The sequence below is a fragment of the Nylanderia fulva genome, unplaced genomic scaffold (genome assembly GCF_048542155.1).
Source record: "Nylanderia fulva isolate GAGA-0341 unplaced genomic scaffold, ASM4854215v1 Scaffold211, whole genome shotgun sequence".
In the NCBI taxonomy this organism is placed as follows: domain Eukaryota; kingdom Metazoa; phylum Arthropoda; class Insecta; order Hymenoptera; family Formicidae; genus Nylanderia; species Nylanderia fulva.
The window spans coordinates 2,324-27,764 of record NW_028190277.1 but is presented as its reverse complement, the minus strand read 5'-3'; the positions used below and the strand labels follow the sequence as shown (position 1 = coordinate 27,764).

Genomic DNA, 25,441 nt, shown 5'->3' with positions numbered 1-25,441 from the left:
ATATTAGTTGGGGTAGCTTTTTTAACTTTATTGGAACGAAAAATTTTAAGATATGTACAAATTCGTAAAGAACCTAATAAGGTGGGATTTATAGGATTATTTCAATCTTTTAGTGATGCTATTAAATTACTTAATAAAGAATTATTTTATGTATATAAATCTAATTATAATTTTTTTTATTTATGTCCTATAATTAGATTTGTTTTAATAATAATATGATTAGTATTTCCTTACATTACTAATATTTATTTTTTAAATTATTCTATTTTATTAATAATTGTTTTTATAACTATTAGAGGGTATGTTATAATTTTTATGGGATGATCAGCTAATTCGATTTATTCAATAATAGGAGCAATACGATCAGTTTCACAAATATTATCATATAAAGTAAGATTTATTTTAATTATTTTAGTTATTATATTAATAAGAGAGAGATATTCTTTTTTTGATTTTATTAATTATCAATTTTATTTATGATATATAGTAGTTTTATATCCTTTGTTTATTATAGTGTTTATTAGGATTTTAGCTGAATTAAATCGAAGTCCTATAGATTTTATCGAAAGTGAGTCAGATGATTTAATATTGAATATTTTAGGGGTGGGTTTACATTAATTTTTTTATCTGAATATGGAATAATTATTTTTTTAGATTAATTAGAATTTATATATTTAGGAATTTATTAAAATATTCAATAATTTTAACTTTTATTTTAATTAATATTTTATGTAGAATAGTAATTTTTATACATGGAATACTTCCTCGAATACAATATGATAAATTAATATATTTATGTTGGAAAATTATTTTACCAATAATTTTGGTTTATATTTTATTAATTTTTGGATTTAAATTTATATTATTAATAATAATTTAGTAAAAAAAATTAAATGTTTAAAAGTTAATAGAAAATTAAAATTTCTTTAATATGTTTTCAAAACATAAACTTAAATTCAAGATTATTAACTTAATTTAATAGTAATTTATAAAAAATTTAAATATTGAATATAATTATTTTTAATATTTTAAATTTATTTATAATAATAAATTTTAAAATATTTATTTAAAAATAATTAAATCTCAAATTTTTATTAGGAAAGGTAATAAGATAAAATAAAGAAAGTAACATAATGATAAAATTTGTCTAATAATGATAAAAGGTTGAGCTCCTGCTCATGTTAATAGAATAAAAATATTAATGAAAATTCAAAATAAATATTGATTTAAAGGATAAAATGATAATGAATTAAATTTTATAGAAATTAAAGGTAAAAAATATAAGATAATAATTGATGATAATAATGCAATTACACCTCCTAATTTGTTAGGGATAGATCGGAGGATAGCATAAACATATAGAAAATATCATTCAGGTTGAATATTGTTTGAAACGCCTAATCGAATATTCTAGACGGGTCGATTGAAAATCATAACAAATAGAGACATAGTTTATATGTATTTCAAGGAAAAAAACCATGTAATAAATCAATCTGTCACAAAAAAAACCTATCAACTAACAACAACTAACGGTACTGTAACCGTTCCGCCGAATAGTCCGGTTACAGCGAGCATGCGCGAATTCTTACGGACGCCTCGATTAACCAATAATTACCGCGATCGCCCGCTTACGCATGCCTTCTTAGAACACGCGTTTAGTCTAATTTTACAGCGGCCAATCACGAGTGATGCGCTCAGGTCACCCCGCGCAATATTCAAAATACTCGAGATCATTGGCGCTTTACGTAAGAGTGGGTTCCGTCCTGAAAACCTATAAAGGAAAAGCCCACATTCGGCGTGCAGCTTTTTATCGCTTTTCCGCTGTGAACCGCATATCGTAACCGCTTGATAGATAAACCGCAAAATTCGTTGACGACCACCGCTTATTTTGTACTCTGATCTCGATTACGTTCTTTTCCTGTGAAATTATTAACAGTTGTTATAAGTCTTGTCTGAGTGTTCTGTATTTACGTGTGTTTAAGCATTAAATTCTTTATACAAAAGAGAGTGACTTAGCCTTAGTGCAGCGCGACCTCCTCTCACGCAGCGCGTTCGTGAACATAATTTTTGGTCCTTCGAGCCGGATCACACGCACCGGCAACCGCAAGTTCGTGAACGCGATTCTTCGTGCGGCTAGTGAGAGTGCGTGCATCAACATGGAGGTGGGCACGTTGATCGACTGCCAACGGGAGATCCACGTCCGCATCTCACGCTCAGTGGAATATTTGAGGAAGCTGGGCAACGCCAACATTACCTCCAGTGCCGTCAGTACACGCACTCGAATCCTCGACCAGCTTTGGACGAAATTTGAGGCTCAGCACGACCTCATCCGCGCTGCGCTGAAAGAAAGGTTCAGTGACAGCGATTACTTCAAATCAGGGTTACACGAAGATACCGAGAACCTGTACGTAACGCAGCGGAGCACATTGGATGACTACGCCGAGGGATTCGCATCGACGCCCATGCGTCCAGCCACCGACGTCGCATCACGATCTTCGCTGCCACGCATCAAGGTACCACAGTTCTCTGGCACCTACGCAGATTGGCCATCCTTCAGGGATCTTTTCCTTTCCATTGTCGGGAACAATGGGTCAATCTCAAAAATTGAGCGTCTTCATCACCTGCGCTCAAGTGTGACCGGAGAAGCTGAAAAATTAATCAGATCGTTACCTGTCATCGGCGATAATTACGATCGCGCTTGGGCGATCTTGAGCAAACACTACGAGAATAAAAGAGAACTCATCCGCTCCAATTTTGCCGCATTCGTCAATGTGTCCAAGATGAAGGGAGATACCGCCGACGAGCTGAGCCGCATCCACAACGTCGTCACCACCGTCGTCAACGCGCAGGAGAGCATCGGTCGCCCGATCGACACGCACGGGATGGACCTCTTCAATTACTTGGTCACTGAACTCTTTGACTCAACCACCCGTCTCGAATGGGAATCATCCACATCGGGATCCACTGAACCACCATCACACGAGACACTTCTCGACTTCATCGGCCGCAGAATTCTGACGCTCAACGCCGCACGACCAAAGGGAGTCACCAAAGTTTCAGGAGATACAACCCGAAGCGCGAGATCCCACGTCACTAAGCACGGACCGATAACCCCACAATGTGCACTGTGTCGCGAGAAACACGCCCTCATGGCCTGCCGAGACTTCAAGGCCAAGTCCTCAGCGGAACGCAGAGCCTTCGTGGAAACGCACAAGCTCTGCTACAACTGCCTGGGGAACCACTTTATCTCACGGTGCCAATCGAAGAAGGCCTGCCTCACTTGCAACGCACGTCACCACACGATGTTGCACGGGGCATCCACCACGTCTTCATCGTCGGAGATCAACACTCCTGCCACCGCATCAGTTTCCACACTTGCCACGACACTAGCCGCTACACATCAGAACGAGGATCGAAAGGCCGTCCTCTTAGCAACTGCGCGCGTCCACATCGCTGACAGGCATGGATTTCCGCACTCAGTGCGAGCTTTGCTCGATCAGGGTTCCGAGCTATCCATTGTCTCCGAGACAGTGGCGCAACGCTTGCGACTACCTCGAGCGCACACGGGACTATCCATCTCCGGGGTCGGAGGAGCCCGCCCAGGACCAATCCGCGGCAAGATCACGTTGAAGGTAACGTCAGACGTGACCAACGCCGAGCTCTCCGTGGTGGCTTATATCCTGCCGCGCCTCGTGATGACACAGGGCCCCACCTCAAAGACGGATAAACGCTGGCCTCATATCCAGGGACTTCAGCTGGCCGACCCCAACTTCCAGGACGACGACCCGGCTGAACTGCTCCTAGGAGCGGAGGTCTGCTCCTTCATAATTGAGGAGGGCGTACGCAAGGGCGGTCCAGAAATGCCGATCGCCCAGAAAACTATCCTGGGTTGGATTCTCTCCGGGGGATCTGATGCAGCAGCAACCGCGGATCACCGACGCACGCTCCGTATCACTGCTGATTACGACCTCGCTGACCTGGTGCGTCGATTCTGGGAACAGGAACAGGAGCCCACCGCTGTCACGTCTCTCACCCCCGACGAACAAGGGAGCGAGGAGCTCTTTGTGCGCAGTCACACTCGCACTGCCTCTGGGAGATACATGGTGAGGTTGCCGTTCTCCTCACCACCGACAAAACTGGAGGAGACTCGCAAGCCAGCGGAACGTCTTCTGATGGCCATGGAGAGACGCTGCATCCAGGACCCTCGCTTTGGTGATCTCTACCGGAGCTTCCTGCGCGAGTACGAGGACCTACAACACATGACGAAGTTAGCCACGGCGTCGACTGACCGGCAGGGCAAGTGTTACTTACCGCATCATGGGGTCTTCAAGGAATCCAGCACCACCACCAAGTTGAGAGTCGTGTTCAACGGATCGCAGCGAACACGAGCCGGGGAATCGCTGAACACGCACCTCCACACCGGCGCAAACCTCCTTCCGCCGCTAGCCGACGTGCTGCTCCGATGGCGTCAACACCGCTACGTCTTCGTCGCCGACATAGAAAAAATGTACCGGCAGATTCTCGTGCATCCAGACGACTGCAGTTTCCAGACGATCCTGTGGCGGCACTCTCCTGACGATGAAGTGCACGAATACCAACTGAGGACGGTCACCTACGGCCTCAGTTGCGCTCCATTCCTCGCCATACGGACTCTTCAGCAACTGGCCAAGGACGAGGAAGAACATTTTCCTCGCGGCTCGGTGGCCTTGCGACGGGATTGTTATGTCGACGACGTAGTCACCGGAGCAACCACGCTCGACGAAGCAATCGTGCTTCAGGAGGAGCTACGCAACCTCTGCAAGGCGGGCGGGTTCCCGTTACGAAAATGGGCAGCCAACCACGAAGAGATCCTAACTGGCGTTCCTCAGGATCATCGTATGCAGCAGTCCCAGCGTGCATGGGAAGGAGAGAGTCACTCAACGCTAGGACTTCGATGGCATCCTCAAGATGATGAGTTCTCCTTCACACTGCTTCCACCGTCCGTAGAGAAATATACGAAGAGACGGGTTCTCTCTGAAACCGCACGGCTCTTCGATCCATTGGGTTGGCTCGCTCCTGTCGTCATCCGCGCGAAGATCCTCATCCAAACTACGTGGCTTCAGGGGTTAGATTGGGATGCTCAACTGCCGCCAGCCGACGCTCATCGTTGGCAGCAACTGCTGGGTGGCCTCCATCTCCTCGACCGCCTGAGGATGCCTCGCTGGCTCGGCACGGGCGATGTGGACTCATCGCTGCAGCTACATGGCTTCGCCGACGCGTCCGAGCGCGGGTATGCTGCCGCCGTGTACCTCCGCATCGCTGGAAAAAATGAAACGTCAGTGACACTACTAATGGCCAAGAGCAAGGTGGCACCTGTCAGGCAAGTGACCTTGCCGAGACTCGAGCTCTGCGCCGCCGCCTTACTCACCACACTGACTCAGCATGTGCAACGCACGCTCAACTTGGGAGATGCACCCACGCATCTGTGGACGGACTCGAAGGTCACGCTCCAGTGGATCCAGGGACACGCCTCGCGATGGAAGACCTTCGTTGCCAACCGGGTGTCTCACATCCAGACCCTACTGCCGAACGCACTCTGGAGACATGTGGCTGGTCGAGACAACCCTGCGGATTGTGCATCGAGGGGCATTAGTCCGTTGGAATTGGTAAATCATACGTTATAGGTGGACAGGACCTACCTGGTTGCTGGAGGAAGAGGCGGCATGGCCGCTCACCGAAGTGGACACCCGAGAAGACAACCTTATCGAGAGACGAGCCGGCAGCCTGATGACGAGGAGCTTGGTCGTCATGGAACCTGAGCTCCTCCTCCGCTTTTCGTCGTTGAACCACCTGCTACGAGTCACAGTATGGTGTCGTCGCTGGCTTCGCACTGTTGCACCAACTGTCACCCCTGGACAGCCACCCACCGCAGACGAATTAGACGGAGCTCTATCACACTGGCTACGAGAGGTACAAGCACTCCACTTCCCTGACGAGGTCACCGCTGTTTCTGCAGGCCGCACTGTCGCAACACGCAGTCCGTTGGCCAAACTAGCTCCATTCGCCGATACACGTGGCGTGTTGAGAGTAGGAGGACGCTAAAAAATTCGCTCTTGTCACAGGACGAGAGACATCCGATGATTGCGCCAACAACTTCATGGCTGACTCGACTGTTGATCGATGCTCATCACCGCCGGACCTTGCACGGAGGGGTGCAGTTGACCCTAGGCTTGCTTCGACAGCGTTTCTGGATACCCCGAGGACGTGCAGCGGTAAAACAGCGGCTTCATCGCTGTGTCACGTGCACAAGGTGGCGAGCGACGACACCACAACCACCCATGGGCAGTCTGCCACGCAGCAGGGTCACGCCAACGCGACCATTCCTCCGCACTGGACTGGACTACGCGGGACCAATCCTCATTCGGACCAGCAAAGGTCGCGGCCACCGCGCCTACAAGGGCTACATTGCACTCTTCATCTGCTTCTGGTCGAAGGCCATCCATCTAGAGCTCGTATCGGACTACTCGTCGGAAGCTTTTATCGCCGCCCTTCGTCGATTTGTCTCTCGACGAGGTCTCTGTGCCGACATCTTCAGCGACTGCGGCACGACCTTCGTCGGAGCCGACCGCACCCTACGGGAACTCTTTATTGCAGCGTCTTCGGAGGGTGAAGGAATCGCACGCGCAGCCGCCAAGGAAGGCATCCGCTGGCACTTCAATCCGCCGGCGGCTCCGCATTTCGGTGGATTATGGGAGGCTGCAGTCAAGTCAGCTAAGTACCATCTGCGGAGGGTGATAGGCGAAACCACCCTCACTTTCGAAGAACTGAGTACCCTCCTCACTCAAATCGAGGCATGCCTCAATTCTTGACCATTGCAGGCACTCTCGGACGATCCAGACGATGTTTCAGCACTAACTCCTGGACATTTCCTGATCGGGGCGCCCCTTCTCGCCATCCCTGAGCCACCGCAGGGAGGCGAACATGGAGACACGAGATCGCGATGGCAACACCTCCAGCAAATGAGAGAGCACTTCTGGGGGAGGTGGTCGAAGGAATATATCCACGGACTCAATCCACGCACTAAGTGGCTCAAGGCCGAGGCCGCACCCCACGTCGGTGATCTTTGCATCCTGCGTTCGGAGCTCACCCCCCCGACCCGATGGCCTCTCGCCCGGATCACGAGGTTGCATCCCGGGAACGACGGTATCGTCCGCGTGGTGACAATCCGCACCGCCACTTCTGAGCTTGTGCGCCCGCTCGTCAAGCTCGTCTTGCTGCCGCGCGCGGATCCCCTTCCGAGCATAAACAGCGCGGACGTGCCGGCCGTCAGCCCGTAAACATTCACCAGTCCCTCACCGCACTGCATTACACACCCGCCATTCCACGTCAAACCCGCATTTTTCTGCCTCAGCTGATCGATCCGCACAATACGATCACCACGTGTTCCCATCGACTCAGCTGTTCGAGTCACGCGATCACCACGTGCTTGCCACCGCGCCAGCGCGCGCGCGCCCCACCATCGATCACGATCGACTTGTGATTCCACGGCCGAAACTCGTCGGTATATTGTCACTGCGCGACAAGGCGGGCGGGATGTTTGAAACGCCTAATCGAATATTCTAGACGGGTCGATTGAAAATCATAACAAATAGAGACATAGTTTATATGTATTTCAAGGAAAAAAACCATGTAATAAATCAATCTGTCACAAAAAAAACCTATCAACTAACAACAACTAACGGTACTGTAACCGTTCCGCCGAATAGTCCGGTTACAGCGAGCATGCGCGAATTCTTACGGACGCCTCGATTAACCAATAATTACCGCGATCGCCCGCTTACGCATGCCTTCTTAGAACACGCGTTTAGTCTAATTTTACAGCGGCCAATCACGAGTGATGCGCTCAGGTCACCCCGCGCAATATTCAAAATACTCGAGATCATTGGCGCTTTACGTAAGAGTGGGTTCCGTCCTGAAAACCTATAAAGGAAAAGCCCACATTCGGCGTGCAGCTTTTTATCGCTTTTCCGCTGTGAACCGCATATCGTAACCGCTTGATAGATAAACCGCAAAATTCGTTGACGACCACCGCTTATTTTGTACTCTGATCTCGATTACGTTCTTTTCCTGTGAAATTATTAACAGTTGTTATAAGTCTTGTCTGAGTGTTCTGTATTTACGTGTGTTTAAGCATTAAATTCTTTATACAAAAGAGAGTGACTTAGCCTTAGTGCAGCGCGACCTCCTCTCACGCAACGCGTTCGTGAACAAATATGAATTAAAAATGTATTTTATAAATAAATAAAATATTATATATATATAATATATATATATAAGTGTATATATATATATATATATATATATACAGATATGAAAGAACTTACGAGTAACGTATGATGGCTCAATGCAAGAATATTTAATCACGTAAAAAACTTGAGTTCAAATATATCAATATCAATTTTTTTATAATATATTAGAATATAGAAAATCATAGAAATATATTTTTTATATAGCGATAAACTTAAAAATTTGATATTGAAAATATTTTAATCATTTTACAACTACACACACTATAAATATATAAATGCAAAATACTTCCGTAAATAAATTTCAATAAATCAATTGCACACATGCACACAGCTGGTATGTAGATTTTTATTAAATTTATTTTCTGAATTATTTTACACTTATATATATTTAGTAAAAATATTTTCAATATATTAAAAAATTTTTAAATCGCCGAAATATATTTTATCATTTTTCTATATTCCAATATATATATATATATATATATATATATATATTGTATTATAAAAAAATTGATAATGATATATTTGAACTCTAATTTACTGGATGATATACTGAACATCCTTGCATTGATCGATTATATATTACTCAACGGTACGTTCTTTCACGTTACAAGTTATTGGAGCAAATTATACAATAGCATCAATAATCAAAAAGAAATCAAGAATAATCAACATATCCCTTATATAATATATATATATATATATATATATATATATATATATATATACGCACATATGTGCATAAGGATATATAAAATTTATAAAAAGTAGGTACTTATTAGCCTTGCTACGCTACTGCTACGGAAGGCCAGAAAGCATTTTCAGGCGGCATCTCGCGTATACCGGCACGGTAGAGGAACAAGGAGAACACGTGATTATCGGTCCTTGTCTCTCTACGGTGCGTCCGCGTGAGCAATGCAATGGTGTATGTACGTGTACAGACATGCACCACTACATAAAACCCGAGAATTGATTTCTCGGCGTTGGCAACACTGAAATCGGAGTTTCGCGTTGTCACCGCGCGAGGTCTCCAACATCAATTCGGAGTTTGGCCGACCGACCTGTCGACCCTTAAATATTAATATTTTATAATTCCCCGTTCCGCTTTTCCGCTCAAAATGTGCTCCATGTAATATAAGGCAATCAAAACAGACGGAACGGAACGCGCGGAAATGCGGGACTCTAGCAGAGAGAAGAATGAGAGAGGCCACGCCGCCGTTTTTCGTCAAACGCTTTTTCTAGGCTGCTCACTAGCGTCACGTACATCCATTTTACGAGCGTCTGGAACTACATGGCCACATCCACTTTCGATGTCGGTAAAAGAGCCAAATTTAGTTCATGTCCGTGCTACATCCACAATTGATAGACCAGAATACGACGAAGATCAGAGTTCAAGACCATATGTTTTCTTTTTTTTTTTTTTTTTTTTTTCAGAATTGTAAATGAATAAAAAATAAGAAATAATAAATCAATTGTATTTATAAAATATTTTCAATAATTTTATATTCATTTACAAAAATAACATCCCTGAAAATTAAATTGATTGCACAAAAAATATAAAAAAAAATAAGAAAATAAATATTGAAAATAAAATAAATATATTTGTATAAAAATAACAAAAAATTAACATAATATTATAAAATAAAAATAATAAAAAAAATAAAACTTATGGAAAATAATTTATCATAAAAAAAAATTTCTATAATAATATATATTTAAATGAAATTAAATGAATAATTAAATATACTTTATACTTTAAATTATACAAAAATTGTTATATAATATAATATATGTATATTAATATTTTTTATTTAATACATATACCACGTGTACAAAAATGTATATATATATATATATATATATATATATATAAGGTGTCCCGAATTTTGCGAATTAAAGTACCATAGAAAGAAAGTTTCTCGAAAAAGTAAATTATGAAAATTGCATGGCAAATGCTCGTGTACAGATATACACATGCGCATACGCATACACACACTTCGATATTGAGATATCCGTAAGAATCTGTAAGAATTTTCGGAAAGAACATCTGAATGTGTGGTAGGGTAGAGGAGGGAAGAGATCATATTGCGAGCAATTGCGAGTCGACGTATCACTCTCTATCTTGATAATCTCGTGAGAGAAGTATACGCGCTGTTTTGTGTTAGTCGTGCTTCGCGATTGTCCGTAAAGGATTTTACACGCAAAATTATCTGTAAAGGATTTTTTGTGTTTGTGTGCGAAGTGCGTTGTTCTGATAAGTGCAAAATTGTTCACGTTTCAATAATATTATAAAAAATAACAATAGTTATAAAAAATAAAGAAAAATCGTCTAATCAGTGCCGTTTAGATACTTTTTACGATAAGTGCATGTATAAAAACTGTACGAGTTCAAGATCTCTAGGAAAACGTTTATATAGATTCCCATTGCAGACTGATAACAGATATCATTTATGGATAAGCAACAGCGGTAAATTTTTTATATCATCTTTAATTACATATTCTGCTATATTTTGTACTTGCATTTTTTATTTCTATTCAATTTTGTTTTACTTATATTCAGTTTGTTTTAATAATACAATCATAAGTATCAGAAAATTATAGAACATAAAGTTTATTTTTATATTCTACAAAAAATGTTATATTCTTTTTTTATATATTTTAATATTTAACTCTAGAATAAATATTTAATTTTTTTATTATTTCGTGATAAATTCCTTTCTTTCCTTTAAACTGAATAAATAAATAATTGATACTGCTCTTTATATTGCCTACTTTAAAGCTCTTTTGCACTGCCTTTTTACTAAATTTAGACTAAGACAACGATAATAAATAAAAATAAACTAAAATAAATGAAAGTAACCTTAATTAAAATAGATCTCAATAATTAAACATTTAATTATTTCGTGATATAATTATGTGCATTTATTTATTGTACTATTATCTGCAACTCGTGATATCTAATTATTTAAAGGTTTTATATGAAATATTCTACAATATATTTTGTATTAATTGATAAATAAATAATGTATTATTTTATATAATTTATATTAAATATGTTTGAGTAAGATTCATTTTGTTTTTGAGATGATATTTTGTATTTATTCACGAATTTTTGCAATTTATTCACACTAATTGCGTGTGCGTATACGACTTTTATTTTTGATGTTTAATATAAAACAAATATTATTGTACATAATATAGTTATTTAACATCAAACATAAACATTATACAGAATCGATTACTAAATCTATTAACACAGTATCTACATTAATTATACATATGTTACAGAATATTCTTTTTGTAATTTGCCTACAAAATTTGAGATAAGTTTTGGACAAAATTTTCGAATTAATTTCAAATATATAAATTGAATTTTTATGCTCTTGTTTATAATGTTTATGAAAAGTATTAATTTAATTTATTAATATTATTTTATACAATTAATGTTATTATTTTTACAATTATTATTTTACAATATTATTTTATCAAATTAATTTTTTTATTTTTTAATATTTCTATCAAAAGATTTTTAAATAAAATTAAGAACAAAAAAAGTGAAACAATATTGTGTTAAGGCTGTCTTTTATTGCTCGCGATCTATCGCGCTTGAATTTAATCAGTACTGCGCGTGCGTGACTGACAAAATTATCGGCAACAGTGCGGACATGCTAGCATGCGTAAGTACATGTGCTTCAGTTGTTCAGTTGACGTGAGTCCGTGCCGTCCGTGGTCCGTGTCAGTCCTCAGTCAGTGAGCCTGGTCGGTCTGACAAAATTTGTCTGTTGGGTCATATTGCGATGGTAAGTACGCAACACATATCTAAAAATATTTTTTAATTTTATGATATAAAAGTTTCACGTCGTGTGGTATAATCTAATGTTAGAATAGTAATTATAGAATTAATATTATAATTTTGAGTAATATTTATAAAAGAAAGCGACAATGAGATGAAAATAAGAGCGAATGAGATAAAACAATATTTTACGAAATCTATTACGTTTCATTCTTTTCGGTTAATAGCCTTCAGATTTGCTTGCTCAAGGAATTACTCGTGATCTTTTATCGAGATACAAGATAATAACATTTTGTAACACTAATTTTGTAAAACTCTACTAATAGTAATGTTTTAATAAATATATTTAATTTTATATAATAATTGCTCGTCAAAGGCCTTATTTAAGATACTGTTAAGATAATAACGTTAAAATTAGAACTCTTTCGAACGAGCGAGCAAGCTTCGATGAAATTTCTATATTCGGAATCTTTTTTCAGCGAGTAGTGTCTCGATATCGAAACATATCTCCTTCTCTCTCACTTTCTATTTATCTTTTTTTCATTTTCCGACAACCGGCATCCCTGTTTTAAGTATTTATATACATATACAGTATATTTTTTACAATTTTTTTCAGGAAACTGGAGAGAGAATATTGGAATTCTCTCCGTTGACAAAACAAGTAACACCGATGATGACATCGTTGATGCCGATATCAACGATGTCGGCAGAAACTGTGTCAACAGTGGCATCGCTGACATCGGCATCAACGATGTCATCAACTATGATGTCGGCGGAGGCATCGACATCGACACCGGCATTGGCACCGGCATCGGCATTGACACCGGCGCTAGCACTGGCACCAGTATCAGCACCAGCACTGACATCGGCACTGGCGTCGACATTAATGGAAATACCGGCACCAGAGAAGGCACCAGTACCAGCGTCAACGGAGGCGTCAACGCTAATAGCATTAAGTGTAAGTTAGACATTTTATATAAATACAATTTATATTAAATATAAAATTAATCATATATACAGAATTGTATTTTACATACAATATTATTAGAAAAAATGCAAAATAATCCTTTTAAATCATTTTTTATTAAATCATTTTATTATCTTTCCGGTTTTAATATAATTTATTATTAATTAATATAATTGTTATATTTATTTTTGTTATATATATATATATATATAATGTAAAAAAATTTATCTTTTTAAAATAATTATTACAATTATTAAAATTTATTACGTTTTTTATTATTATTTACTATATTATATTTACTTTTTTGTTTCAGAGAGAAGAATTTAAAAGGTCTTATTGATGCAGCTGTACAATCTGCCATGAGAGAGGACGAGGAGGAAAGGACGCGGGATACGAGGAAGCAGAGGAAGAAGAAGGGGAAGAGGAAGAGGACGAGGACATGGATATCAAAGAACAGGGATTAATATTAATAATTATTATACTGCTCCTAAAACATAAAACTATATATATATATATACTATACATATAACTCGCTATTTTATCACATATATGTAACTTTATATAAAACACTAATAAAATGTAATAAAATTTACCTTGGTCCATTCTTTAGCTGATTTACACGGCCCACATCCAGTTGTATTAATCTCTAAAAACTCACCTTTAAAAAAAGGTAAAAAAAGGCGACCAGTTAAGGGCACGCCATTAACAAAAATTATCCATTGCAAACCCCTGTAGAATCCTATCCTATTGCAAACCCATGTAGAATCCTATAAAAAAATTAATCATTGCAAACCCATGTAGAATCCTAGGCAAAATTAACCATTGCAAACTCATGTAGAATTGTATTAAAATGATCCATTGCAAACTTATGTAGAATCCTACATTGCAAACCCATGTACAATAGAATTGTATGAAAAATTATCGATTATAAATCATGTACAATCGTAACAAAAGTAATGAAATAAAAAAAAAATTGCGCCAAGTGAAAGTAGAAACTTGTACCAGTGGAAAATTAAAGTTGCAGACATATATAGAGTCGTATAATGAATCAGTAAAAATTTAAATTTGCAAATGTAGAATCGTACCATAAAAAAACTTATCTTTTAAAAAAAAGATAAACAAGATGCCAAGTCCATGCGCCATGTAAAAAGAAATAAAAAAATTTTAGTTAAAAAAACTGGGCGCGCTGCTAAGTTTCAAAATTACAATGCACCTTAAAGTAACATTAATTAATTTAAACACAAAACATATTTTAACTGAAATGAGTTTAAAAGTAACAATTTAATTTTAATATTGTTAGAATATTATTTAGCAGCGCTCCCAGTTTTTTTAACTAAAATTTTTTTATTTCTTTTTTACATTGCGCATGGACTTGGCATCTTGTTTATCTTTTTTTTTTAAAGATAAGTTTTTTTATGGTACGATTCTACATTTTGCAAATTTAAATTTTTACTGATTCATTATCGACTCTATATATGTCTGCAACTTTAATTTTCCACTGGTACAAGTTTCTACTTTCACTTGGCGCAATTTTTTTTTATTCATTACTTTTGTTACGATTGTACATGAATTTTAAATCAAAAATTTTTTTCAAAAATTCTATTGAAACGGGTTTTTTGGGCAAGTAGGGTTTTTACATAAGTTTGCAAGGTTTCTTTTTTAATTTTTTTTCTACAGGGTTTTTGAAAGGGTTTTTTTTCCCGGGGGAAAATTTAAAGGGGTTTTAAAAAAATTTTTAAATTTTTTAAGGTTTTACAGGGTTTTGGGCAATAGGGGGGGATTTTTACATGGGTTGCGGGGGGAAATTTTTTTTGTTAATGGGCCCCCTTTTTTTGGCCCCCCCTTTTTTTCCTTTTTTTTAAAGGGGATTTTTTAAAAGGATTATTTTTTTTCTTTTTGGTTTTTTTTTCCCCCGGGAATAAAAAAAATTTTAAAACATTTTTTTTAAAAATTTTTTCCCCTTTAAAAGGATGTGACAATAAATTCCAAAAATTTGGGGATTTTCCCCAAAAACCCCCCCCTTTTTTAAAAAAAATTTCCCCATTTTGTGGGGGGTTTTTTGTTTTTACTAATGTCGAGCTTTTTTTATACATTTTTATTTTTTTTTAGTTTAAAAATTTGGGATTTTTTCGAAAAAGAAAAAGTTGAACAGTTTTTTCCCCTAAAGGGGGTTTTTTTAAAAGGAAAATTTAAAAAAGGTTTAAAAAAAATTTTTAAAAAATTTTAAAAAAAAAAATTCCCTTTTTTTTAATTTTCCCCCTTTTTTTAAAAAAAGGGGGAATTTCCTTTGGAATTTTTTAAAAACTTTTAAAAAGTTTTTTTTTAAAGGGTTTTTTTTTAAAAATTTTTTAAAAAAAAAATTTTTTTAAAAAAAAAATTTTCAAAAAAAAATTACAAATTTTTTTTTTTTTTTCAAAAAAAAAATTTTTAAAAAATTTTTTTTGAAAAAAATTTTTTGTTAAAATTTTTTTAAAATTTAAAATTCATTTTTAAAAAAAAAAAATTTTAAAAACCCTTTTACAAACCTTTTAAAAAAGGGGAAATTTTGGGGCCCAAAAAATTTTTGGGTTTTTTAAAAAATTTAAAAAAAAAATTTTAATTTTTTTAAAAAAGTTTTTTTTTTTAATTTTTAAATTTTTTTAAATTTTTAATTTTAAAATTTTAATTAAAATTTTTAAAAATTCCTTAAAATTTTTTGGGGAAAAAATTTTTATTCTCCGTTTTAAAATTTTTAAAGGGATTTTGATACCCCCTTTTTTAAAAATTATTTTTTTTTATTTTTCCCCCCCCCCCTCCCCCCCAATTTTTTTAACCCCCTTTTTGGGCCCACCCCCCCCAAACCCCCCCATCCCCCCCTTAAAATTTTTTTTAAAATTTTTTTAAAAATTTATTTTTTTTTTTTTTTCCCCCCCAAAACCCAAAAATTTTAACCTTTTGGCCAAAAGGGGGCCCCCAAATAATTTTTTTGTCTTTTTTTATTTTTAACCCCCTTTTTGTTTTTTCCCCCATTTTCCCCAAAGTCTTAAAATTTTTTTTTTTTTTATCCCCCCCCCCTTTTTTTCTTTTTTCCCCCCCGAAGTTTTTAATTTTTTAAATTTCCCCGAAAAATTTTTAAAAATTTCCCCCCCAAATTTTTTCCCCCCACCCAAAACCCCCCCCGGTTTTAAAAAATTTTTTTTCCCCCCTTTTGGAAAGAAAAAAAATTGGCCCCCAAATTTAAAGGGCCCCCTTTTTAATTTTTTTCCCTTTTAATTGGGTTTTTTTAAAAACCCCCCCCTTAACCCCCCCGGAAAAAGTTTTGTAAGGTATTTCCATTCCAGCAAAAAGTCCCCCCAGATTTTTTTAGAAAAATTTTTTAAAAAATTTTTTTTTAAAAATTTTTTTTTTAAAAAAAACCCCCCTTTTTGCCCAAAATTTAAATTTTTTTTTTTCAAAAAATTTTGGGAAATATGTTTTAAATTTAATTTTTTTTAATTTTTTTTTAATAAATTTTTTTTTTTTGGTATTAAATTTTTCCCCCCCTTTGAAAAATTTTCCTTTTAACCCCCTTTTTTTTTATTTTTTTTTAAATTTTTAAAATTAAAAAACCCCAATTTTTAAATTGATATTAAACTTAAAATTTTCTTTTTAAAAAATTTTTTAAAATTTTTTTTTTGAATTTTAAATTTTTTTCCCCCCTTCCCCCCTTTCCCCCCCCTTTCCCCAATTTTTTTTTAACCCCCCAATATTTTTTTTACACGCCCCCCTTTTTTGGTAGGGTTTTTTTTAAATTTATTGGATATTTGAGAGTAAAAATTAAAAAAAAATTTTTGGGGACAATAAAACCCTTTTTTTTTTTTCTTTTATTTACTCAGTTTTTTTGTTATTTTTTAAAGTAAATTTTTTGGGGTTTTTAAAAAATTTTTAAGAAAAAAATTTTAAAAAAAAATTTTCACATTAATGATATATTTTTTCCCCCAAAAAATTTTAAAATGAATGGGCCCACAAAAAAAAACGGAGTGGGGGTGGGGAAGAAGGGGAGAGTGGGGGGGGTGGGGGGTTTGGGTGAGAAAGGGGAGAGAGAGAGAGAGAGAGAGAGAGAGGGGAAAAGGGGGGAAAGGGGAGGGGGGAGGGGGGGGGAAAGAGAGAGAGGAGGGGAGAGAGAAAAGAGGGGAGGGGAAAAGAGAGGGGGGAGAGTTACCCAAAAAACCCCCAAAAACCTGGATATGGGGAGCGCCCTACCCCCCAGGGGGGAAAAAAAAAGGCGGAGGGAAAAAAATTTTAAACCACTACTGCATTTTGCATTTTTTTTTAGGGTGAAAATATGTGGGCGCATGTGGATAGTTTTAAAGGGGGTTTTTAGCACGATACTACTAGGTTGGTGGGATGATGATAATGATATGATAAGATGAAAAATGGATGATAATGGGGAGGGGGACTTTTTTTAAAAAAAATTTTTTAATTTCCCGATTTTTAAAAATTTTATATATTTGCTTACAAATAGGAGAGTTTAAAAAACTTTTTAAAAAAATTTCGAACCCCAAATCTATTTTTTTAAGTTTATTTAAAAAAACTTTTTTTGTTTCATTTTTATTGGGGAAATTCGAAAAATTATAAAAAAAAAAAATTGCCCGATTTTTTAAGATAAACGGTTTTCTCCGCTACCCCCGAATGGTCGCGAGATTTTTAACCGGTTTTGATTTTTCCCGGAAAATTTTTCCCACATTTCATCCTAGTTAGAAGTTTTTTTTTGCAATACCCATTAAATATTTTTTTTAAACCAATTTAAAAAAAAAAAAGTTTTAAAAAAAAATTTTTTTTAAAAATCTTTAAAAAAAAAAATTTTTTCCAAAAAAATTTTTAAAAAAAAAAAAATTTTTGGGTTTCCCCCCTTTTTTTCATTAAAAGAACGTTTTTTTTAAAAAGTAAATTAAAAAAATTTTTTTTAAAAAAATTTTTTAAAATTTATTTTTTGGGTTAATTTTTTTTTAAAAAATTTTTTTTAAAAAAAAATTTTAAAAATTTTAAAAACCCTTAAAATTTTAAATATTTAAAAAAAGAATTTTAAAATAAATTTTTTTTTTTTTTAATTTTTAAAAAAAGGGACTTAATAAATTTTTTTACTTTTTTAAAAATATCTGAAAATTTTTTTAAACATTTTGTTTTATATTTGTTTGTTATTGGAATTTTTGTAAAAATATAATAAGGTTTTAAGATTTAATAAGAAAAAAAACAAAAAGGAAAAGAAATTAAAAAATTTAAAAATTTATTTTAAAACCCCCCCTTTTTAAAAATTTTTTCCCCCCTTTTTTTTTTTTTTTTTAAAAAATTTTTTTTTCCCCAAAACTTTTAAAAAAAAAAAAAAAAAGAAAAAAGGGGCATTGAAAAATGGGAGGGGATTAGAAGGAAAAAAAAAAGGGAAAACCCCATTTTTTTTTTCCCTTTTTAAAACCCAAAACCCATTTTTTAATTTTTTTTTTTTCTATTTTTTTGTTTTTATTTTTTTGGGGGAAAAATTTTTTTAAAATAAAAAAAAAAAAAGGGAAAATTTAGACAAAAAGGATAGTTAAAAATTTAATTTTTATTTTTTTTAAAATTTTTTCCATTTTTTTTTTCTTTCAATTATTTTTATCCTTATTATTTTTTTACTAATATTCCTAAGTAAAAAAAATATGGGGAAACCCAAAAAAGGGTTTAAAACTCTTTTTCAATTTTTTTAAAAAATTGAAAAAAAATTTTTAAAAATTTTTCCCTTTTTTTAAAAATTTAAAAAAAAAAAAAAAAACATTTAAACATTTCTGTTTAAAATTTAAAATTTTTTTAAGGTTTTTTAAAAATTTAAATTTTTTTAAAAAAATATTAAAAAAAAATTTTAAAAAAAAAAAAAATTTTTTAAAACTTTAAAATAAAAAAATTTTTTAAAATTTGACGTTAAAAAAACGCTTTTAAAAAAATTTTAAAAGGGGGCCCCCCAAAAATTTTTCCTTTTTTAAAAATTTTTAAAAAAAAAATTTTTAAAAGGTTTTTTTTAAAAATTTTTTTTAAGGGAAAAAGGAAAAAAAAGGGAAAAAATTAGGGACTCCCCGGGGGGTTTTTAAAAAAAATTTTTACATTTATAATTTTTTCCTTTTTGGGGGTTATTTTCATTATTTATTTTTTTTTTCCTTTATTATTTTTTTTAAAATTTCCCCAAGGGAACAAACAAAAATGGGGAAACAAAATGTTTTTTTTTTTTTAATTTTCAGAAAATTTTAAAAATGTAAAAAAATTTGAAAGTCCCTTTTTTTAAAAAAAAAAAAAAAAAAACATTTTTTTAAAACGGAAATAAATTTTTTTTTAAAAGGTTTTAAAAATTTAATATTTTTTTAAAAAAAATTCAAAAACCCCCCCCAAAAAAATTTTTTTTAAAAAATTTTTTAAAAAAAATTGGGTTTTAAAAAAAAAGTTTTTTTAAATGTAAAAGGGGCCCCCCCCTTTTTCCCCCTTTTTAAAAATTTTTTGGGAAAAATTTTTTTAAAGGGGGTTTTTAAAACCCCTTTTTTTATTTTATTTTTTTTCTAAAAAAATTGGGGTTTTTTTATTTTTTTTAAAAACCCTTTTTTGCCCCCTTTTTAATTAAATGTTGTTTTTTTTTAAAAATTTAATTTAAAATTTTAAAAAATTTAAATAAAAAAAAAACCCCCAAAAATTTTTTTTGTTTTAAAAATTTTTTAATTTTTTTGGGCAAAAAAAATTAAGAAAATATTTTTATTTTCTAAAAATAATGCCGAAAAAATTTTTGCGAAAATTAAAAATTTTTTTTTAATTTAAAAATTTTAAAAAATAAAGTCCCAAAAAAACAGGGACAAAAAAAAAAATTTAAAAAAATTTTTTTCCCCTTTTTTTTTTTAAAAAAAATTTAAATTTTTTAAAAATTTTAAAAATTTTTTAAATCCCCAATTTTCAGGGAAAAATACAAAAAAATTTAAATTTTGTTTTTTTAAATTTTTTTTTTTTTTTTTATTTCGGGGAAATCGAAAATAAAAAAAAAGGTTGCCGTTTATTCGACGTGCGGGATTGTGTAAAGGGAAATCATTTTTTGGGGGGCCCCTTCAAAAAAAAAAACGAAAAAAGGTTTTAAAAAACCCCAATTTTCATCCCCTTTCCTTTTCAAAATCTCTAAAAAAACCCCTAAGAAAAAGAAACAATGTATTGTTTTTTTTGGTTTTTATAATATTAAAAAAAATAATGAAAAAAAGGGAAAAAAAAAAGTAGCAAAGGGAAAAAAAGGGGCTTTTTTTACAAGAAGAAAAAAATTAAAAAAATATTGTTTTTAACATCTAACACTTTAGTCTACGGGTTTTAATGAAAATGAAAGGGGGCGAGCACCCCAAAAAACAAATTTTTTAAAACGAAAAAATTTAAAAGGGGATGCTATCAGCCCCGAAATTTAGTTTTTAATTCCCCCCAAAAAAAAGAAAATATAAGGAATGGATGCCCAGGGGGCCCCTTTTTCTTTTAAAAAGTTTTACGCCCCCCCGGGGCAAAATAATAATAAAAATAATAAAAAAAATTTACAAAATAATGGGGAAGGGGCCCCCGTTTTTTGAGCCATCAATAAATGAAAGAGTTTTTTTCCCTTTTCCTTTTTAAAAAATAAAAAAAAATACAAAAAAAGTACAAAAAAACAAAAAAAAAAAAGGAAATAAAACATAAGTTTGTGAAAAAATTAAAATCAAAATTTTTGAAAATATAGGGTTTCAAAAAACAAGAAGAATTGAAATATCTTTTTCCCCTCATTTTCCCCCAAAAAAAACGAAAAACGTCAAAAAAAAAAAAAAAAAGGGGGAAAAAAATTTAAAAAAAAATTGGGGAGACGAACAAGTTTCTAAAACCTTTTGGGGGAAAGGCCCCAGAAAAAATTTTAAAAATTTTAATAAACCAATGAAACATATAAAAAAAAAGGGGGAAAAAATTGTCAAGACCCCCCTTATTATTTTTTTAATCCCGCTTTTTTTGCCGCTTAAAAAAAAGAGGTTGAAAAATTTTCCCCGGGGCAACAAAAAATATTAAAAGAGGGGGGAAAAAATATGGGGTACGGAAAAGGGGTTTTTTGTTTTTTTTTTAAAAATTTTTTTAAAGGGGGAAAAAAATTTTTTTTTACCAGTAGGGGAAAAAAAGGGGGTTTTGGGGCCTTTAAAAGGGGGGGCAAAAAGGGCCCAAAAAACCCCTTTTGAAAAAAATTTGAAAAAAATTTGATGAAATAAAAAGGGTTTGGGTCTTGGCCCCCTGGAAAAAAAACCCCGAAAAAATTAAATGGTATTTGTCTTTTCCCCGGGACAGTTTAAAGGGGGGGCCCGTCCCCCCTGGCGACCCCTTTAGTTTTCCCCCGGGGAAAAAAGCATAAAAAGGGGGAAAAAAAAAATAATTTTTTTTAAAAGAATGTTTAGCCCAGTTTGAGTAAAAAGGGTGCTGATGTAAAAATTTTAAACAGGGGGGTCAAGGCACTTTAAATTTCAAAGTCGTATGTAAAAATCGGTTTGGGGGGCCCCGAGGCCATGTTTTTTAAAATTTAAAAAAAAAATTTAAAAAAGCATTTTTTGGTTTTTCCCCCTTTTTTGGGTTTTTAAAAAAATTTGGGGAAAATTTTTTGAACGAAAAAAAACCCCTTTTTTGGGATGGAAAAAAAAACCGATCGTTTTAGATTTTAAATGATTTGGGGTTTTTTGAAATCCCAAACCAAAAGGAGGCTCAAATTTATTTTCCCATAAAACGGGGGCACATTTGGGCCCAAAAAAATTTTTAAAAACGATGAAGAAAAAAAGGGGGTTTTTAAATTTATTTTTAAACCCCTTTGCAGCTGCAATAAGAACAGCGGGGAATTTGCAAAAAAATTAAATACGAGCCCGGGGGGAAAGCTACAGGGGATTTTTAAAACACGTTTAAAATTTTAATTTTTATTGTTTTTTAAAAAGTTCCCCTTTTAAAATTACTTTTTGGGGGGGAAAAAAGCCCCTTATCCTTCAAAATTTTAGGGTTTTGAAAAACTTTTAAAAAAGATTTTATCGAAAGGTGCTAAAAATGGTCAAAATCGGGGGAAAAAAATTGTTAAAATTCCCTTTTTTAAAAGGGTTTTTTCCCAAATTAAAAACAGCTATTTTTTAATTAAAAAAAAATTTCAAACCCCAAAACCCCAAGGGGGTTTAAAATTGCGACAGGTTTTTTTAATCAGGATTCTGTCAAAACTTTTTTTTTCAAATTCCCAATAAGACCCCCCCGGGGAAAAGGGTTTTTTAAAAAATAAAAACCCCCAAAAAAAATCCAAATTTCTATAAAACATATACTTTAAAAGGTTATTTTCAAAAGGGGAAAAGGGGGAAAGTTAAATCAAAAGGTGAAAAATTTTTATTAATCGCCCCCAAATGATTTTTAAGACAATAGAAAAGTCATAAATACAAAGCAATGGATGTTAAAATATTGAAAAGGGGAAAATGAATTGCTTGACGAAAAGTTTTGAAATTTTCTCGAAAAAAAATTAAAATCAAAAAAATTTTATTTTTTAAAACCGTTGATAAAAAAATTTCGATAAAAAAGCCTTTGGTTTTTGGGGGCCCGGGTTTGGGGCCCCGGGGGAAAAATTTTTCCTAAAAATTAACCCCTTTTTCCCCTTTTTCCGAACGCAAAGAAAAACACCAAGGGTAAAACCCCCCAGAAAAGAAAAAATATAAAATTTTTTTTTGAATACCCAAAAACGATGAAGGGCCCCAAAACGTAAAAAAAAATTTGTACGACCAACAATCTATACAAAAATTTTTTCCCCAAAAACCCCAATTAAGGGTTTAAAAATTTGAAACAGGGCCCCAAACCCCTTTGGGTCCCCCCCCAAAATTTTCCCCCCGGTTTTTTAAAAAAAAAAAAAAAAAATTTTTTTAAAATTTTTTTTAAAAAATTTTTAAATTTTAAAAAAAAAAATTTTTTAAAAAAAAAAAAAAAGGGGGGGGTTTTTTTTAAAAAAAAGGGTTTTTTTTTTGGAAAAAAAAAGGGGGGTTTTTTTTTCCCTTTTTTAAAAAAAAGGGGGAAAAAAAAACCCCAAAAAAAAAAAAAAACCCCAAAAAAAAAAAAAAAAAAAAGGGGGGGGGAAAAAAGGGGAAGGGGGGGGAAAAAAAATTTTAAAAAAAAAAAAAAAGGGGGGTTTTTTTTTAAAATTTAAAAAAAAATTTTTTAAAAAAAAAAAGGGGGGAAAAAAAAAAAAAAAATTTTTTGGGGGGGGAAAAATTTTTAAAAAAAATTTTTTTTTTTTTTTTTTTAAAAATTTTTTTTTTTTTTTTTGGGGAAAAAAATTTTTTTTTGGGGTTTTTTTGGGGGTTTTTTTTAAAAGGGGGAAAAGGGGGGGGGGGGGGGAAAAAAAAAAGGGGGGGGGGGGGTTTTTTTTGGGGGGGGGGTTTTTGGGGGGGGAAAAAAAAAAATTTTTTTTAAAAAAAAAAAATTTTTTTTAAAAAAAAAAAAATTTTTTTAAAGGGGGGGGGGGGGGGGGGTTTTTTTGGGGCCCGGGGGAAAAAAAAAAGGGGGGGGGGGGGAAAAGGGGGGGGGGGGGGAAAAAAAATTTTGGGGGGGGGGTTTTTTTTTTTTTATTTTTTTTTTTTTTTAAATTTAAAAAAAATTAAAAAAAAAATTTTTTAAAATTTTTTTTTTTAAAAAAATTTTTTTTTTTTTTTTTTAAAAAAAAAAAGGGAAAAAAAAAAAAATTTTTTTTTTTTTAAATTTTTTTAAAAAAAAAAATTTTTTTAAAAAAATTTTTTTTTTTTTTTTTCCCTTTTGTTTAAATTTTTTTTTTTTTTTTTTTTTTTTTTTTTTAAAACCCAAAAAAACCCCCAAAAAAAAAATTTAAAAAAAGGGGAAATTTATTTTTAAAAAAAAAAAAATTTTTTTAAAAAAAGGGGTTTTTTAAAAATTTTATTTTTTTTTTTTTTTTTTTTGGGGGGTTTTTTTTTTTTTGGGTTTTTTTTTTTGGAAAAAAAAAAAAAGGGGGTTTTTTTTAAAAAAAAAAAAAGGGGGGCCCCCAAACCCCGGGGAAAAAAGGGTTTTTAAAAAAATTTTTTTTTTAAAAAAAAAAAAAACTTTTTTAAAAAAAACCAAAAAAAAAAAAAAAAAAAAAACCCCCAAAAAAAAATTAAAATTTAAAATTTTAATTTAAAAAAATTTTGGGGAAAAAAAAAACCCCCCCAAAAAAAAAAAATTTTTTTAAAGGGGGGGGGAAAAAAAAAAACCCCAAAATTTTAAAAAAAAAAAAGGGGGGGGCCCCCCAAAATTTTTTTTTTTTTTTTAAAAATTTTTTAAAAAAAATTTTGGGGAAAATGGTTTTTTTTTTTAAAATTTTTTTAAAGGGTTTTTTTTTTAAAAAGGGGGGGGGGGGGAAAAAAAGGGGGGGTTTTTTTTTTTTTTTTTTTTGAAGGGGGGTTTAAAAAAAAAAAAATTTTTTTGGGGGGGGTTTTTTTTTTTTTTTAAAAAAATTTAAAAAAATTTATTTAATTTTTTTGGGGGGTTTTTTTAAAAAATTTTTTTTTTTAAAATTTTTAAAAATTTTTTTTAAAAATTTTTTTTTTTTTTTTTTTTTTTAAAAAAGTTTTTTTTTTTTTTTTTTTTTTTAAAAAATTTTTTTTTTTTTTTTTTAAATTTTTTTTTTTTTATTTTTTTTTTTTTTTTTTTTTTTTGGGCAACCCCCAATTTTAATTTTATTATAAATATATAAATTATTGAAAATTTTTTAAATACAATTGATTTTATTTCTATTTTTTTCATTTACAATTTGGAAAAAAAAAAAAAAAAAGAAAAATTTTGTTGAATTTGATCTTCTCGTATTTGGTCTTTTCAATTGTGGATTGGCAGGGACATGAAAAAATTTGGCTTTACCGACATCGAAAGTGGATGGGCATTTGTTCCAGACGCTCTAAAATGGATGTACGTGACGCTAGTGAGCACCTAAAAAAGCGTTTGACGAAAACGGCGGCGTGGCCTCTCTCATTCTTCCTCTCTGCACTCTAGTAAAGTTTAGTTACTTTCTCTTCCGCGTTTCCGCGTTTCCGCGCGTCCATGTAATCGCACCCTTACGCATCCAGAATGAATCACGAATAGGAGAGAGCGCTCTACACAATTTCATGTTTATGCTCTAACTATTATAAAGAAAATATATATAGAATAAAGAATAATAAAAGTTTTCGATTGTGTTCTTCGATTTAGACTACATAGTAGCTACATATTTAGCACAGATTAAAAAACTTAATTGTTTAATGCGTACATACTTTGAAATTACATGATTTATTTACGATCTAAGGTGTATGATAATATTTTTACAATATTATAAGTAGATAACTCTACGAGTTTGGTTATATTACAGTGAAAATAAACATAATATCAAAGGTATATAATACAATCAAA

The 25,441-nt window shown here is 33.3% G+C and overlaps 3 protein-coding genes across 3 annotated transcripts; all 3 read left to right on the top strand.

Moving 5' to 3' along the window:
- The first annotated feature begins 2,156 nt into the window (after positions 1 to 2,156).
- On the top strand, positions 2,157 to 5,663 carry LOC114929816 (uncharacterized). Its single transcript, XM_029301498.2, has one exon. It carries the CDS (start codon positions 2,157 to 2,159, stop codon positions 5,661 to 5,663), a length of 3,507 nt encoding a protein of 1,168 aa, XP_029157331.2.
- A 103-nt stretch (positions 5,664 to 5,766) lies between these two features.
- LOC146723265 (uncharacterized) lies at positions 5,767 to 7,316 on the top strand. The gene is made up of 3 exons (XM_085482699.1): positions 5,767 to 5,949; positions 6,102 to 6,770; positions 6,858 to 7,316. The coding sequence occupies exons 1-3, from the start codon at positions 5,767 to 5,769 to the stop codon at positions 7,314 to 7,316; spliced, it is 1,311 nt and encodes a 436-aa protein (XP_085338825.1).
- Positions 7,317 to 10,621: 3,305 nt separating this feature from the next.
- LOC146723264 (uncharacterized) lies at positions 10,622 to 13,512 on the top strand. The gene is made up of 3 exons (XM_085482705.1): positions 10,622 to 10,755; positions 12,698 to 13,043; positions 13,362 to 13,512. Exons 1-3 carry the CDS (start codon positions 10,656 to 10,658, stop codon positions 13,510 to 13,512), a joined length of 597 nt encoding a protein of 198 aa, XP_085338831.1. The 5' UTR covers positions 10,622 to 10,655.
- Positions 13,513 to 25,441: the final 11,929 nt, after the last annotated feature.